At 37.1% G+C, this 17,517-nt stretch overlaps 1 protein-coding gene and 1 long non-coding RNA gene across 3 annotated transcripts; both read right to left on the bottom strand.

Moving 5' to 3' along the window:
* Positions 1-71: 71 nt before the first annotated feature.
* On the bottom strand, positions 72-8,929 carry LOC120334272 (putative ribosomal N-acetyltransferase YdaF). Its single transcript, XM_039401750.2, has 2 exons — positions 8,612-8,929; positions 72-1,289 (listed from the first exon to the last, which is right to left on the bottom strand). The coding sequence occupies exons 1-2, from the start codon at positions 8,845-8,847 to the stop codon at positions 950-952; spliced, it is 576 nt and encodes a 191-aa protein (XP_039257684.1). The 5' UTR covers positions 8,848-8,929; the 3' UTR covers positions 72-949.
* On the bottom strand, positions 2,882-4,550 carry LOC144411756 (uncharacterized). Of its 2 annotated transcripts, XR_013468863.1 has the most exons (3): positions 4,314-4,550; positions 3,912-4,028; positions 2,882-3,490 (listed from the first exon to the last, which is right to left on the bottom strand). It is a non-coding gene; the product is annotated as an uncharacterized LOC144411756 (long non-coding RNA). The 2 variants fall into 2 exon arrangements; XR_013468862.1 differs by having other exon boundaries at positions 2,882-4,028; positions 4,314-4,544.
* Positions 8,930-17,517: the final 8,588 nt, after the last annotated feature.

A 17,517-nucleotide genomic window follows, 5' to 3' on the forward strand; every position in this document is an offset into this window, starting at 1 on the left:
GGTTTGCGAGCAAATTACACATTCAGCAGTTGAGCGACGCACACAATAGTCCCTATACTGGACGGCTACCATCCGTGTAAAAGTAACTGTTTATTTCGATTTCCATTACAACAAAATCATACATTGCAAAACAAAACAAATATACGGAAAATCAGGAAAGTGGGCAAAATCTGAAAAATATTCAAGACGTGATGACGCACGTGCCCACTTACCCGAAACAGCGAATAACACATTGAAGTAAATTTGAAAAAAATCACGAAAGATAATTCGGGCGTAAATATTTGAGTGTGGATGTGGGGTTTGAACAATTTTTGACTGCAACTTCTACTATATCTATACAAAAAAAAAAAAAAACGAGGTCGAGACGTGTAGAATACAACAAACAAACAAGCGGTGCGAATTGCCCAATTAGTATTTTCGGGTTTGAGAGCATCGCTAAAACGTATCAGTGTAAAAAGTACATATGGTACAAGAAGATGCACCTGATATTACGTCGTCGTGCCCAGTACAATAATTCGGGTTCTAAATATTTATTTAGTGAATAACGAAATATATATGTTTATTTCGTACCAACTAGGCTATTTTGTTGTAGTGAGACTGACCAGCAGTGTGAGGGATGCTCGAGTTATCCAACTCAGAATACCTTTTTGTGGAGAGCTCTTTGCCGTTTGTAATTGAAAATAGGCAGTGTCACCTGTCCAGGGCTTTTATTCAAAGTTTGTATGAAACAATATGGTTAATTTACTACACCCATGATGGCCATAAACAGTAATGGGGGTATGTACCACAGAGCTGATAACAATGGTAATTATGAGCAAGGGTGTTAAGTCGGGAATTGACATTAATTTTTTCAGGAAAATCTTTAAAACGAGCATATAAATTATTAGTCGCCCGTCACACCGATATCAGTATATTAATGAACAATTTGGGTTCGTAGTAGTCAATTCCCTCAATCGTTTTTATACTTCACGAACACCAGTAATTTGTTTGGGTCATGGAACCTCGAATGGTAATATCCTGCCTTTTCATCTGAGAGTTTAAACTTTAACCGGTTGGCAACTGATATACTGGAATGGTTATCCTCATGTGCCACTATTCTTAATTTTTCCAAATTTAATTCGGTATAAGCCACATCCGTGAGTTTTGTGCAACAATCAGTGACAATGCCTTGTCCACAATGGTCATAATCTAGCCAATAACCGAGATCTCCATATGATTCCTGAGGGTCGTCTCGGTTTATTCGGACGATTCCGCACATCCCAATTAGGCTCCAACAGTCTTCATCAAATCTAAATATATAGGCTAATAATAATGTTGCTTATGACGTCAATATTTGATTCCTAACAATAAACGGAGGCATAGGTAACTAGCAAAACTTAATTTGCCCATCAGGCAGTTTAATGTGAGAAAATAGCAATATATTTTTCCAATGCAGCGTCAACAGAGATATTTTTATGGCGGTTTTGGTACACAATTTTCAGAAGAGAGGATAGCCGGGAAGACTTTTCAAGAAAGAAACTGGCAGGTGGCTCCGTGGAGAGTCAGAGAGTGCAGTTAGTTTGATCTTATTATTCCCATAAGTTCGATGCGATAATCAGCTGCCGTGACATGCGACAGACTGTTGCTGTTGAAGTCATCAAGGAAACTACCAAAAAGTGCGGGGATGTGAAACACATCAAGCCAGCAGAAAAGGCCAATGGGAAAACCGGAAAGAAGTGACTGGAAGCATCTAATGTCCATCAACAGCCTGAATCTAAAATAATACATTAACTAACAAATCGTTGGTACAATTTGTGACCATAACCACGAAGAATAATAACTAGTAGTGGGATTTAAAACGTCGTATTTACTAATGTATGTCACTTTTCGTAAGCTACGTTAACATCACACTCTTTATATAAATCCAGTACATAACTAAATAAGGTAATTAGTTGTAAATTTTTCCACCACGCACAATTTTACATTTTAGCAAATTTGGAACGAAAGCTTTTAATTCGATTTAAAACAATAACTAGCATAATATGCAAAACGGCTTGGTTTCAATAAAAACATACCGTGGGCTAAATATAAGAAGTATGGTAGGAACACAAATACATGTTGTCATGAATCAATATCGGCTGCCATGTTTTTATTGGCCATTTATCAAAATACACTATACGGATTTCCATATTTATCCCGTATAGGCCGCGAGCCGAGGCCCTGAAAAACGCCTAGAAAGTGAGTTTCGTAGCGCACATCAGGTAACTACCTGAAAATGATTTTAAAATGTTCCTTAAAAATTTAGTAACAAATATTGCCTTGTTCCCACTTCCAAAAGTTGCACGTTTTACGGAAAAGACGCTTTTACTACTAGAAATATGTGCTACGATCTGTCCTATATTCTCTACATTTTCGGCACTGAACAATGACTTCTGCATGACGTAACAATTGAATTAAACCAGCTGTTAGCGAGCGGATGAATATTAGTTATTTCTGCTCGACCTTGCGCTGAGTTGGGCAGGCTTTCCATAGCCCTGTTTAGTTATTATTAGTTAAGTTATGCTAAGACGTTGTTGAAAAATGTATAAGTAAATTATTAAACACTTGTAGATCCTTACCACGGATATGGGCCGTGAGACGAAACCATGAAAACGCCCAGAAAATGAGTTTCGTAGCGCACATCTGGTAACTAAATAAATTCTTCAGTTTTGTGTGAAAACGAACATAATGAACGCATTACAGCTTGTTCCACAATCCTGGCGCGAAATTGAATATAAGAGGTTCCCGGAAATTCAATAACCATAAGTTTACAGCGCATACATAAGAACTATACAATTTGAGAGCCCTACAGCACACTAACACAAATGTATTCCTGTAATGTTTTGCCTGACCAAAATCGGACTTCCTCAGTCAATCATAATTTATTAGGTAGATTACGAAAAATATGGCATACATGTAACCAACAACAAAAAATACTTTAATTGTGTGACAGGAGTCGGGAGTGACCTCGAAAGCAGCGACACCAACAACGCTGATTCACATTTGAGAATAAATTTTATGTAATAACCACAAGCAGTTTACAACAAGAACAGCATAAAAAGCTACATCCATTTTATAGAAGCTATCAAGTATCAAACGTATTTATTTTTAAGCAATGAAGTCACAAATTAACATCGTGAGCACGAAAACACAAATAAATCAGTTATTTCTCACTTAGAAATTTACCGCAAAAGTCAAGAAAATTAAATGAATGTACAATATGTACATAACATAGTGAACAGAAATATTACAATTTACAATTAATCTTTTTTTAGTTTATGTGGTTATGTATTTGAACAAAGGCAATAATATTTCTAGAAACAGGACTACGACACTAACAAATGTCCGAAAAAAAAAAAAATGTATGATACTTATTAAATCAACTGTAATATCTAATTCACTTTCTTCTGAATTGTTTTCGAAATCCACTATCTCAAAAATCGACTTTTCCTCTATAGGTGTACTGTGATTTCTGCAGTCAATACAAAAACAAAAATCTGTGCAATTTAAGTTGATTTTGGCACACTTTCATAAATTATTTTGACTATTTTTCTTTGCAGTTTGCCAACTCAAGAACTGATTTGAGGGCCACATGCTTCTTCAGTGAATCATTGTTGGGTGAAGAGTATAATCCTTATGTTTGACAGTGTTAAATAGACGTGCCCTGGTATCATTTACATTCTTCATATCCTCTTCAAATTCCTCAGCTTTATTTATTAATACCTCGTTAACCTCGAAAGATCTTCATAGTCGAGGGAAAAAAATGAATTGAAAATCTCAATGAAGTCTCCAACATGAATTTGATGGGCAGTTCCAATTGCAGAAAAGTGCTAAAGTATTTCAATATGAATAGCCCATCTAAGCTGTTTGCAACTATTATGATTCTCATATACCTTTAAGCTTCAAGACTTCTTGTTTAATCCATTTTATAGCACTGATAGCAGCAGGGATCAGAGCCTGCGTTAGGTCGGATTGGTGGAACATTGCCGTTTTCTTTTGTAGTACAGTATCTAAAATAAGGAAGAAAATAATATTTGGAGCAGCATGATTTTAAAAATACCCCTAAATACTAACTAATACCTTGAATACATAATGCATTTTATCTGATGTACTAAATGAGCGTATATATGCTCATTGCATGTTCTACAGTCCAGCAGTGTTTGCATACCATTACTAGACTATATCTACACTAAATTTTGATATATCACAGTCTGAAATGTCCTATGACAGTATGAGTATGGACTATAGACTATATTTTGAAACATCAACTGTTTGTCTACAACTTCATTTCTCACCTCTCAATCATTTCCAATGCTACCTTTCTTTCCACTCCGGCATAACTTATCATTGCTTCCCAGGTTCTTGTCGACTCTATGAATTTAGATTTAGACCAACCGACATTATTAAAATTTATTAATTTCTTCTCTTTCACACAACCGTGCATTACAGAAACAGCCATTCATTTCTATTTCCAAATATGCTGTGGCCTATATAGTAGTATAAGTCTGCTGAATAGTCAGAAGAGTCATTAAATTAATCATAAACATTTCATGCAAGCCAGAAAATATCGTTGTTTGTGACATATTATTCTAGGTCTAGCCTTCCTTGGAGTTACCGCACCGTACCTATTTAACAAGGTCTTATGAGCTAGTGCTCAACTAAAATTGCTATTTATGGCAAGGATACCGGTATACAAGTGTTTAATATCTTACCTATACTTTTCAACACCTCCTTAGAATAACTGGACTAATATTACCGGTAACTGAAAAAAACTATGGAAAGGCTACTCAACGCAAAAGCGAGCAGTTGAGCAGAGATGAGCGGAGTCAGAATTTTCAGACTCCGACTCCGTCCTGATCCGAAATCAAAATTCGAACTCGGAGTCAGACTCCGAACAAAGAAAACTATGACTCCTGTTTCGCTCCTGTTGACAAATCTAATATTGACCAAATTTAGTGTTCACTACAGCAGCAACATCAAAAACGTGCTGCACTGATGTATTTTATGATGTTTTTCCATCCTGACATCTGAAACATTTGAGAATATCTGAAAATATTCATTATTATGTTTCCCAAACTCACATTTAAACATTGCTAAAACTAAAATCACTGACTATGGGGGATCAACTGGGAGTGGAAGTGGTGACTCCTCTACGGCCCATGGGCCGGGGCCACGGCCCATCGAAATGGGCCTCGGCCCATCAGGCTATGGGCCGCGGCCCATCAATTTGTGTAAAGGGATAAAATAATAAAGACTAATAAATTTGTAAATCCTACCCACTCCCCGAACTCATAATAGAACTATAATGTGAAAAGTATGAACAAAATTTTGTCCTAACCCTAACCTGGTACACATACTTCAGGTGTATCCTTTTCTGTAGCTAGGTATTTTGCTTTATTTTTATGTAAAGGCTTATCGTAAGAAAAAGGTTTGGTGGCATCCCGCGATTTTTTTTTGGTTCAAATATTGACAATTTTGTAAAAATTGAAAATTTTGGTAAGACAATTGAATTTTTTCTGATGGGCCGCGACCCATAACTTGATGGGCCACGGCCCATGTGGCCCAATCAGATGGGCCGTGGCCCCGGCCCATGGGCCGTAGAGGAGTCACCACCCCTGTAGTCAACTGGGGGGACTGACTATGCATTATAGTGTTCACTACAGCAGCATCTAAACATTGCAAAGTCACACTAGCGCACACTCATTACTATGTTCAATGACATAACAAAATTCAGGGATCGAATAAAAAATTAGTTATAGTCATAGAATAATATTTTGCTTGAGGCTTGCTCACCCCATTAATTCAGTGTTCACTACAATCACATTTAAATATTGCAAAGTCTGCATAGAACTGATGCTTCATAGCCACAATTACATTCAAGTATTCAACATTATTCTTCGCCAAGAGCATGTTCCATCTGTTGATTATACAGTGAGTGTTCTACATAACAGTGAACAGTATAGGATGCATTTCCTTGGTAATGCACACCAAATTCACGACACATACCGGTACAGGCATGTCTGCATGTGAGTTCCGGTACCGGTATTCGCTACAACCCGACAACCGCATCCAAACACAGAACACCAGAACTCTGTTTAAAATTATAAAACACCCAGTTCAGGCTTGTACCGATACAGAAGTGGTAAACACAGATTCATAAATGGTACCGGTAGCATCCTGAAGAAGCACGATTATGTATTAATATTTATGTACGGTACAGATAATTCAAGTCCGTTCAAATTATGCCTGCACCGGTACGTACAGACGTACGGTACTTCTATCGGTCACGGTATATTATAGATTTAGTTGGGACTCCTGATTGACTCCGGGCAACCAAGAATGTTCCCACTCCTGATCCGAACCTGTTTGTTGAAAACCCTGCCGGAGTCCTGTTTTTCGGAGTCCTGAATCCTGTTTGTGCTCAACACTACAGTTGAGTACATCTGATATTCATCCGACCACTGGGGATCCACCTACAGCTGACTAACTTGACTGTTACGTCGTGCAGAAGTCTGCGTTCATTGGCCCATGATACCGGAAAAGCAGAGAAAATAGGACAGATGGTAACACATATTTATTGTAGTAAAAGCGTCTTTTCTGTAAAACGTGCAACTTTTGGAAGTGGGAACAAGGCAATATTTGTTACTAAATTTCTAAGGAACATTTTAAAATCATTTTCAGGTAGTTACCTGATGTGCGCTACGAAACTGAAAGATAAATGGCCTCGGCTCGCGGCCTAGTATGTGAGAAAAGTCGATAAGACGACTTAATCACGCGATGAACCACAGCATTTCGTTTGGTTACCAGTTCACCCTACGGCGGCGAGGTGTCCAGCAAACTTCTCGCATATAATCATCCCCCACAGGAGTCAAACCTCTGAACCCAAGCAGATATTCAGATGTGAGGTGGCAAGCTTATTTCTAACGCTTAGCACGATGCGCCACATACGGTAGGTAGGATATGATTTTCTAGTGCAGGGGTTCTCAAACTTTTGGTGTTGCGGAGCCCTTGAAAGGTTGAATATTATTCGCGGAGCCCCAAAATAAATGTTAAAATTTTACTTTCAGATTAATATTCCTGAGCAAGTTAAAAGTACTTTACTTATTTTGAATGCTGAACCCTTTTTAATAGGGTTAACACAAGTCATAGATAAATCTAAATTTCAAACATAATATACTAAAGCTGTAAATTTGACACTTGACCAACATATTGATAAATTAGGGGGCGAATCTTTTCCCTTTTGACATTGAAAGACTTAAAAGGCCGCTAATAACGTGCGCGATATCATTTTGTTACAATCGCCGATTTTTTTTCGTCAGCATGGCGTGTTTTTGAACCTTTAAACATCTTTACGCCGGTGTTTATTCTCCCTAAATCAAAAATTTCCTTCGGCATATACATGTATTGTTACACAATGACGACGTTAATTGCTTTTTGTTCTCGTGGGGAAGTATGAGTTTAATGTGAAAAACATGTTACCATATTATAGTCATCGGCGATGAAAGGCTAAAAATAATAATTAATAAAGAGGTAAATCCGCAACTCAAATTTCTTAATCGAAAAACGCCTTCTAAAATATTAAAACTGAAACTTAAAATGGAAGATCACACCTTTCGTTTTCAGCAGACTCACCTCAGATTGAAAACGCTTTTATAGACATTGTAAATCATAAAATTTGGTGTTATGTTAGGTTTTCATCGTAGTAACTGCGAAATCGAAACACAGTCAATTGTGAGCGCGATCCGCGATGTACCTTTTTTCATTCTGAAACTACCGGCAGAGCCGAATGCAATAAAATAAATTTCAATTGTTCGTATTTTGCCCAAATATTGTGATTTTTTAAACGGCGATATCTTGCTTAAAAATAATCTCAAGTGCAAAAGAACAAATCAAGTTTGACAAATCCCAAGATCGCAAACATACGACTCCAATTTATTTATAGGTGGCAGTTTATCACATATTTTATGTTATTTTAGAATAGTATTCTCATTTTAGTAATCCTAATAGTAATCTCGAACCAAACGTGAGTAACGATGAGACACGTTAAATGCTCGCATCGGTCATGGATTGAATATTTTACGCAACAGAAATCTCGTTATCCGTTTTTTTAATCGCGAAGAATGTTGCGCGGAAATTTCCGATTCCAATTTTGAACCACCTGCCTCTTAAGAATCCTGGCTGCGCTCCTGCTTATAAATAATGTCATTTTTTAATTCCGCCTCTTTACCATATTTCAGGGCTATATTGTTGTCAGATTTTATCAATGCTGTTATTGCTTCTTTGAACAGTTACAAAATTTTGAGTCAGTATTTTGAAGAGTTCGCGGAGCCCCTGGGTTTCTCTCGCGGAGCCCTGGGGCTCCGTACGGAGCACTTTGAGAACCTATGTTCTAATGGTCTTTATCAAATAACTTGCCAGGCCAGTATTGGAATAATGGTTGTTCTACCGTAGTACTGTAGTATATTACTTGACCCTGAAATGCCATTCTTGCGTGTGTGTTTTTACTTTATATTTTTCATACGTAATGTATTTAAAGTACGGTGAAAAAATAAATACTGATTACTGCTTTGTTTAGCATATAAGCTCGACCTACCTATTTGTGCTGAATTCATAAATTCCCATCTCCATTCCAAGACCACTCTGAAATCGTTCCAGCGCTCCTTTCACATAACTCCTCTCATGTTCAACAGAGGTGGTCGTTTCTACCCAAGGTAACCAAGCTTCCAAGTGTTGGCGATTTTTATCCAAGAGTGAGAATGCTTTTGCTGTATCTTCTGCAGGACATAAAACTTTTAGTTTCATGCGATCACTGACAAAAATGGAGTCCATTTTGCTCGGCAAGTCGCTGTCGGAACGAATTTCCCAAAATGTAATTAATTTATACGCGTTATATGTAGTCTACTCAAGTACGGTACTTTGTATAATGATTATGTTATGGCGCAACAAGCTAAAACTGAAAAATAAAAAATCTGATGCAATAAGGTGAATTATACTTCCGTAAATATTTAACATTCGTCCTGTGATAAATAAAAAATGCAATGTTAAATGAAACCCAAAGTTATACCGATACCTTATAGACGATATATGAAATTTCACATGCCTAGTGTTTGGGTCTCATGTACTTTCTTACCTGAATAACTTCTAGTGGGCGTGGCGTAACAATTTTTGGATATATGATTCCTGACCCCCACCTGATGACGTCATCCAAAAATTACGTCACTGCGACGTCACAATAACGAAATACAGCTTGCCAAAGTATAGCGACGGTCCCCCGTAATGGCGCCTACGAGTATGTCAACAAACTCAATACGTCAGCGACCTCTCTCTTATCGGGGTCGTTGTACAGAGCTCAAAATAAAAAAGAATCACAAGCGACTAAATTGTCCCCAAGGAACGTTCACGATATCCCATTCTGACCAATTTCTGTCCAACAATAGCTCATGTATCGTGCTACAATCTAAAATAGAGCGTTATACGATACAACTCTAACCAAGGCTTTAGACAAGCAGAAAATACATGTTATTTTACGCAATGGTTGAAGTTGGGTACCACACACATAAAGACTTATTATTTTATGTCCAGCAATAGCTCATGTATTGTGCTACGATCTATTAATAGGGTGATATACGATACCGACATAAAGACTTGGTATTTAATATCCAGAGACTGATCATGTATTGGGCCACATTTTATTAATAGGACGTGGAACGCTTTCACTCTATGCAAGGCTTTAGACAAGCAGAAACCGACATATTAATTTGCCTTAGCGCAATGGATGTAGTTTCTTACCTCGATAACTTATACTTACCTTAGCGTAACAATTTTTGCATATATCATTCCTGACCCTCACCTGACTTCGTCATCCAAAAATTACGTCAATGCGATGTCACAATAACGAAATCGAGCTTGCCCAATAATAGCGACCATAATGCAATCGTGATAAATACGCCTGTGTGTCCGGTATGGGTGTAGTTTCGTACCTCAATAACTTCTAGTTAACTTAGCGTAACAATTTTGGCACGTAATATTCCTGACCCTCACCTGATTTAATCATCAAAAAATTACGTCAATACGACGTCACAATAACGAAATAGAGCTTGCCTAATAATAGCGACGATTACTGGTAATGCCACCTATGGATGTAGTTTCTTACCTCAATAACTTTTAATTATCTTAGCGTAACAATTTTTGCATATAATATTTCTGACCCTCACCTGACTTCATCATCCAAAAATTACGTCAATGCGACTTCACAATAACGAAATAGAGCTTGCCTAATAATAGCGACCATAATGCAATTGTGTTAAATACGCCTGTCTGTCCGCTATGGGTGTAGTTTCATACCTTAATACCTTCTATTAGGCTTAGCGTAACAATTTTTGTATATATGATTCCTGACCCTCACCTGACTTCGTCATTCAAAAATTACGTCACTGCAACGTCACAATCACGAAATAACGCTTGCCCAATAATAGCGACGATTACTAGTAATGACACCTATGGATGTAGTTTCTTACCTGAATAACTTCTAGTTAACTTAGCGTAACAATTTTTGCATATAAGATTCCTGACCCTCCCCCGACTTCATCATCCAATAATTACGTCACTGCAACGTCACAATCACGAAATAACGCTTGCCCAATAATAGCGACGTTATTCGTAATGGCACCTATGGATGTAGTTTCTTACCTCCATAACTTCTAGTTAACTTAGCGTAACAATTTTTGCATATAATATTCCTGACCCTCACCTGACTTCGTCATCCAAAAATTATGTCACTGCGACTTCACAATAACGAAATAGAGCTTGCCTAATAATAGCGACCATAATGCAATCGTGATTAATACGCCTGTCTGTCCGCTATGGGTGTAGTTTCATACCTCAATACCTTCTATTAGGCTTAGCGTAACAATTTTTGTATATATGATTCCTGACCCTCATCTGACTTCGTCATCCAAAAATTACGTCACTGCAACGTCACAATCACGAAATAACGCTTGCCCAATAATAGCGACGATTACTAGTAATGCCACCTATGAATGTAGTTTCTTACCTCAATAACTTATACTTATCTTAGCGTAACAATTTTTGCATATAATATTCCTGACCCTCACCTGACTTCGTCATCAAAAAATTACGTCAATGCGACTTCACAATAACGAAATAGAACTTGCTTGATAATAGCGACAATAAAGAACTCGTAATAATTACGCCTGTGTGTACGCTATGGGTGTAGTTTCGTACCTCAATAACTTCTATTAGGCTTAGCGTAACTATTTTTGCATACATCATTCCTGACCCTCACCTGACTTCGTCATCCAAAAAGTACGTCACAGAAACGTCACAATCACGAAATACGGCTTGCACAGTAATAGCGACGATATTCGTAATGACACCTATGGATGTAGTTTCGTACCTCAATTACCTATAGTTAACTTAGCGTAACAATTTTTGCATATAATATTTCTGACCCTCACCTGACTTCGTCATCAAAAAATTACGCCAATGCGACGTCACAGTAACAAAATAGAGCTGATGACCCGTAATGGCGTCTGCGACTACGTTAACAAACTCAGTGAGGGCAGCGGCCTCCCTACCACACACACATAAGGAGGGACTTGTTATTTTATGTCCAGCCATAGATCATGTATTGGGCTACAATATATTAATATGGCGTTATACGATATCACTCTAAGCAGGGCTTTAGACAAGCAGAAACGGACATATTAATTTACGTTCACATTATATGGGTGTATTTTGTATTGTGCCACCATTTATCAGTGAGGTTTATATTTTAATTTGTTTTTGTAAACTATACATTTTGGATAAGATAGTCAGGCAGAATCGGGCCTTAGCATTGTTTTGGGACATAAAGTTTTTTTTTGTTGTTTAGATATAATGTATGTGACATATATAATGATACCCAGGTGGGTAACCATACAGGTTGTGTTCAGGTTGTGCGCCATCTTGGTACAAATACTTCAAGAGCGCCTTTTTGTTAAAAACAATTATTTCATAACTACATGGTTTAGGTTTGCATACATAGTAACATTGAATCTCCTTACAATTTCAGAAATTCAATTTTAGTAGATTAAATGGTAGTTTATTTCACTGATACAAGCCAAGATCCATCGACAGCATCTAGCCACTTTCTATTGCGCTCTTCAAACTACATCTGGCATTTCGTTTTCCTAGTTTAAGCTTAGGGACTTGTGAAATATTTTATTAGTTGAATTGGATTGGAATATTTGACCTCGTCTTTCACTCCGAACAAGGCCATGTAATACCATCCACTGGTATCTAAAGATGTGTAACGTGTTTTCTTTTGGAAGAACCGCAACCTTTCAGTGCTGCATTGACTTTGGCAAAATTAATATATCCTTGTGGAGATAGAAGGTATGCGTATGCGAAACCGAGATGTGCACCTGTTATGCCAACATAGTTGAGTCAAACGTTTACATCACACGCATTTTCCTGCGTGCTTCGGTTGTACGTGGTAACGCGCACATTTTTGCGCACATGCATCAAATTCCATTTGATTATTGAGCTATAGGTTTTTGACGAGCTTTTGTGTATGATTTCATTCCATAGAATTTGTATGCTGTTCTAAAGAATACTAGTTTCAGCTTTTTCATTCATTCAAACCGCGTGTTGAAAGTAAGTTTTGTAATATTGCGGGTTGGTTTCCAACATCCTTAAATCGGTGATGCCAGTAAATCTTTAATACAAAAAGATCAGTAACATCTGCAATAAAAACAGCAGTACCCACTCAAATGACAGCTGGGGGATGGATACTCTTAGTATCTGCTCCATCGCGTGCCTCTTACAGTCTTACCAGTTTACATGAGTGCCAATTGGTATCTAAGCTCAGCCAGAGACAAAAAGTTTCGGACTGCAGTTGGCGTGACAAAATGTTTTTAAATATATATTCTACAATAAGATTATTTGATTGCATACTACTGAAAGTTCCGCCTTATATGTCTTTTCCCATTGCACTATTCCTTTACTGATATTCGATAATATGACGCTCATCTGACATAGTTCTTAAAGTGTGTAGATGGGTACAATCTTTTCCACGCTGTTCAGATGTTAATGCGCGAATATATATAAGAATTGCTAATATTGGTTTGTAATGCGATGAAATCCCATCTTAGCATTTCTGCCTCTCGCAATTGCTGCGTATACTTATCGGGGAAGTTCTGTGGCGTGGTTATCAAATGAAAAAACAAACATGGGAGTATTTTTTCTACTTCTCTACTACTATCAAACCTTGACATTTTGTGAAAACTTTTTTCCATGCAACCTTTTTTAAAACATCCCCAACAACCACAATTACTTCTGTTATTAAACTTCCGAAACAAACACATAAAATCATCAACAGATGAATATCACCAAGTAGATATTGCTGAATTGATCTTTATTTTACCATTTTGCATGTAATTCTTTTTGGTAAACCTGTTATCTATCGTAAATACAGCACATTTGACAATGTTGTAGTGTGACTATTTTAACCTCACATTTTTGATATTTGTAGTTAGAGCTCTTGGGGCTCTGTCAAACAAAGTTACATACAAAATATTGGTTGTAAATTGCAAAACATGATCATGTTGTTGGAATAACTTGGCATTTTACCACCCGTATATCATTCATTGTTGAGAATATTAATAAAATCATAAAATTTAAAAATCCGTTTTCGTGAAATTTTTGTTGTAGCTGAATTCCAGGGACAGCATGACAACAGGCAAGAGAAGCACGGTCGCCTCTTTTAGTTTATGACAGGGTTTCTTGAAAGGGGACCCCGTCCTCCTTGGAGGCGCTGATCGGTTATCTGGGAGCACGAACAAACAGATGGAAATGCGAATACATAATAACAATGTATTTTTATAGAAGAGAAGAAGCAAAAGTGTTGAGAGTCTCTGGTAGTTTGAAAAGCATTGGCATGGAACATAAGAATGAACTACATTCTTTCCCAGGGATATACTATAAAATGTAGCAATTTTCTCATTCTTGTTCTCGTGATATCATTATCTTTCACTGCGTCGTCGTGATCATCCCGCTGCATAACAATTCTCGCCAACAAATAATTGACTGTTCTCCACCGGGTATATATCCACTTGAACCACTGGCGACTATATTAGCAGGCTTGTACTGTTAATTGCAACAAAAAACGGGTATTTTGAAATAGTACTCTTTATTTTACGCGTATGTTTCGACAGTATTTCCATATACTGTATATGGGTCGCGACCCAAAGCTGGGCTCAACAAATACCTAGAAGGTATCGATTTTATTTCCTAGTAAATTTGGTGCTTGCGTAGTTTGGGCACCAAGATTGCGCACAACCTGAACATAGTATTGTAACAGGTTATGGTTCAGGTTGTGCGTCATTATGATGCACAGGTTTGACAAAAAACACTAATACAAATATCGAGCCGTAAAAAAAGTGCTCAAGGCTGCAAACGCCACACCCATGTAGAAATGATGGGCAATGACCCCAAGATGAATAATCACAAATAAAAAAAACTTTATGTCTGAAATCAAACTTGGGCCAAAAAGGTCCCCTTATCTGCCGGACTAAGACTTTGGATGGACTTTGGATAATGAGAAACAGGCATATTAATTTAAGGTCCCCCAATGAGTGTAGTGCCACATATACAAAGGCAAATATTTTACGGATCTTGACATTCTATCCCTATAGTCGGATTCGGGAGACTTTTGGCACAGGGTACTCAGATTCTCAAAAGGGACAATGAAAATATTTGAGACAGACGTGTGAATAATTATGCACTACTTTAATGTGTGCTGTATTTGTGATTTTCATTTTACTCCCATTTCTCTGCGCGACTATGACATAGCCATTTTACTTGTTCTGATTAAAATTTGGCTTTGTTTGGTGCCTATTTCAATTTTGAAAAGCGCTATAATTTTATAGAACACCCACGTTCTACCGACAAACGTTTAGACATATTGGGTTCCTATACATAGCCGTTGCTATCATTGTATTTAAAGTTTTCTTTTTTCGGAAGTTTGTCAGAAGATGCTTCTGTGCTGAGGAAATTGAATAGATCATTTCATAAACATCAAAAACGAAATTGACAATTACTCATATAATTTACCTATTGAGCTCATTGCTCATTACAATCATCCAATATGATTATAAGTTCTATTTAACTCTCTCGCCGCTCGTTAGTCCATATGGGATTCTCAACGCTATTAAGTCTAGCACATGGTAACCTACTGTTAATATCGCTCTTAACTGTTTATTGACGTAATGCCCTGATATGAGAGAAGCGATAAAACCTTCCAGCCGTGACGCAAAGTGCGAATCGTATAAATAGCGTGGATTTCAAAATCGCCTGTCAGACGTCTGAAAATGTCGACTCAGCTCAGACAAAAAATACTCCTTTATAATGACTTATTGTTGGTTTAGCATGTATTTTCAGTCATACTAACTATCCCTGATCATTCCTGGCGCTGTGTTGTTTTGATAAATATGATTTCGACTGCTCCATAGTTGGCAGAGGTATGGAGATTTTTTGTATGTAAAAAAAACGTAAAATTAATGGTAATTTTAACGCGTGAATGCGCGTATGAGATTGTTTACGTCGTTCTACGCGCATTTCCGTCGAAAAAATTTAATTTTTTTGCATTGGGGGTGGTCTGTGCAGTAATAATAAGAGCTGTGACGTCATCAGTATCGGTAATTTGACCTTGAACTTGACAATACTGTAAATACAATTGTGAATTTCAGAGTAATAACCATTTATGCTATAATAGTCGTTTCGGTATTGTTATGTTAGGAAAAACTTGACGAAAACGTTGAAGAAAAAACTAATTAATTAGGAATTAATTATTAACCCTCTACTGTACACAGAATATCTCAAAGTCCAATTTTTTTTTTAGAAATTTTTGAAATTTTTTTGCAAAATTTTTTTTTCGAGGAGTGTTTTTTAAAGATATATTGCTGAATAGAACTCTAGCAGACGCTTTTAAAAAGCCATGATTGAAGCTTAAGGGCTTAATGGTTGACAAAAAAAATAAGTTTGAAAATACCCATAAAATGGTCAGGGATTGGAGCGGTCGGAAGGTTAAAACGTAACGACAGATAGATGAGAGATGCATCCTGGAAATTAACTCAGGATTGTGAACGAATGCTTATTTATCGATTGCGCTTGAAGTCGAATCCATTCCAAATTTCAACAGTTAGAAAATTGAAGAGCCTATAAATATGATCTTCTTTCATCCTTTTTCACATTTCCCCTGAATTACTTGGAGATCAAATACTATACCACTTCCTCCCCTATGTCAAATTTCTGTTAACCAATTTTAGCGAGCGAGTGTTCAAAGATCGGTATGAGAACAGAAAACATTTTTCTTAATATTTCGCTGTTAGTGAACCGCAAGATGAAAATGTTCTGGAAACATTGTAGTGGTATTAACATTTGAAGGATCTTAAGCCGATGGTTTTTGTCGTAAACGGGTACATCAAAGAAATGGATTTAGATATAGTCTATCTGGCCATCATCAGACCTAATTGGTACTTTTTCCGGGTTGATTTACCGTATTATTCTTCAGTTTATTAATACAGACTGCTAAATTAAATATAGAATGACGGGATTTCAATATTGCTTTTATTGCGAAATCAACTTGAAAATATAAATAGTTTTTGGGACAATAAAAAATATACGGTAATCCCACTACGTGTTAGAAAATGACTCTAACAGAGATGTATCAGAGAACTAGCAGGCGATAGTGCATGCAGGAAGGATCTTTAAATGAGGCGGGGTTAAAATTCGAAATTTCCGAATCAATCTCCGTGATAACATGCTTGTCTTACACTTGCACAGTGTGTCCCACATTCGAGACGATTGTCTTTCTTCCCGAACATTAAAAAAGTTGACTTTTCAGCGTATAACGATTTATCTGTCTAGTAAAATTTAGTTGTGTTCAACGTAACTCGAAATTGTATCGACTTACGGCAAAATGAAGTTATGGACATAGGAAACTACACGGACAACGTGAACTTAAATCAATATGTCCGCTTCTGCTTGTTTAAAGACTTGCTTGGAGTGATATCGTATACCGCCCTATTAGTAGATTGTAGCACATTACATAATCTATCGCTGGGCATAAAATAACAAATCTTTATGTGTGTGGTATCCAACTTCAACCATTGCGTGAATTAATATGTTCTTTCTGCTTGTCTAAAGCCTTACATAGAGTACTATCGTAAAACGCCCTAATAATAACTAACAGCACAATGCATAACCTGTTGCTGGATATAAAATACCAAATCTTTAGGTGTGTGTGGTCGTGAGGTGGCGGGCCTCATTGAGTTTGTTAACATAATCGCCGACGCCATTGAGGGTGATCAGCTCTATTTCGTTATTGTGACGTCGCAGTGGCGTAATTTTTGGATGACGAAGTCAGGTGAGGGTCAGGAATGATATATGCAAAAATTGTTACGCTAAGTTAACTAGAAGTTATTGAGGTAAGAAACT

Source organism: Styela clava, chromosome 15 (assembly GCF_964204865.1).
Source record: "Styela clava chromosome 15, kaStyClav1.hap1.2, whole genome shotgun sequence".
Lineage (NCBI taxonomy): Eukaryota > Metazoa > Chordata > Ascidiacea > Stolidobranchia > Styelidae > Styela > Styela clava.

What these genes read in the sequence shown, in the direction of transcription:
- LOC120334272 (XM_039401750.2), bottom strand. Translation starts at nt 8,847, where the DNA reads ATGGACTCCATTTTTGTCAGTGATCGCATGAAACTAAAAGTTTTATGT. An exon ending in TATGAATTCAGCACAAATAG is followed by an intron (nt 1,290 to 8,611) that starts GTAGGTCGAGCT and finishes CTATATATTTAG; the next exon opens with ATTTGATGAAGACTGTTGGA.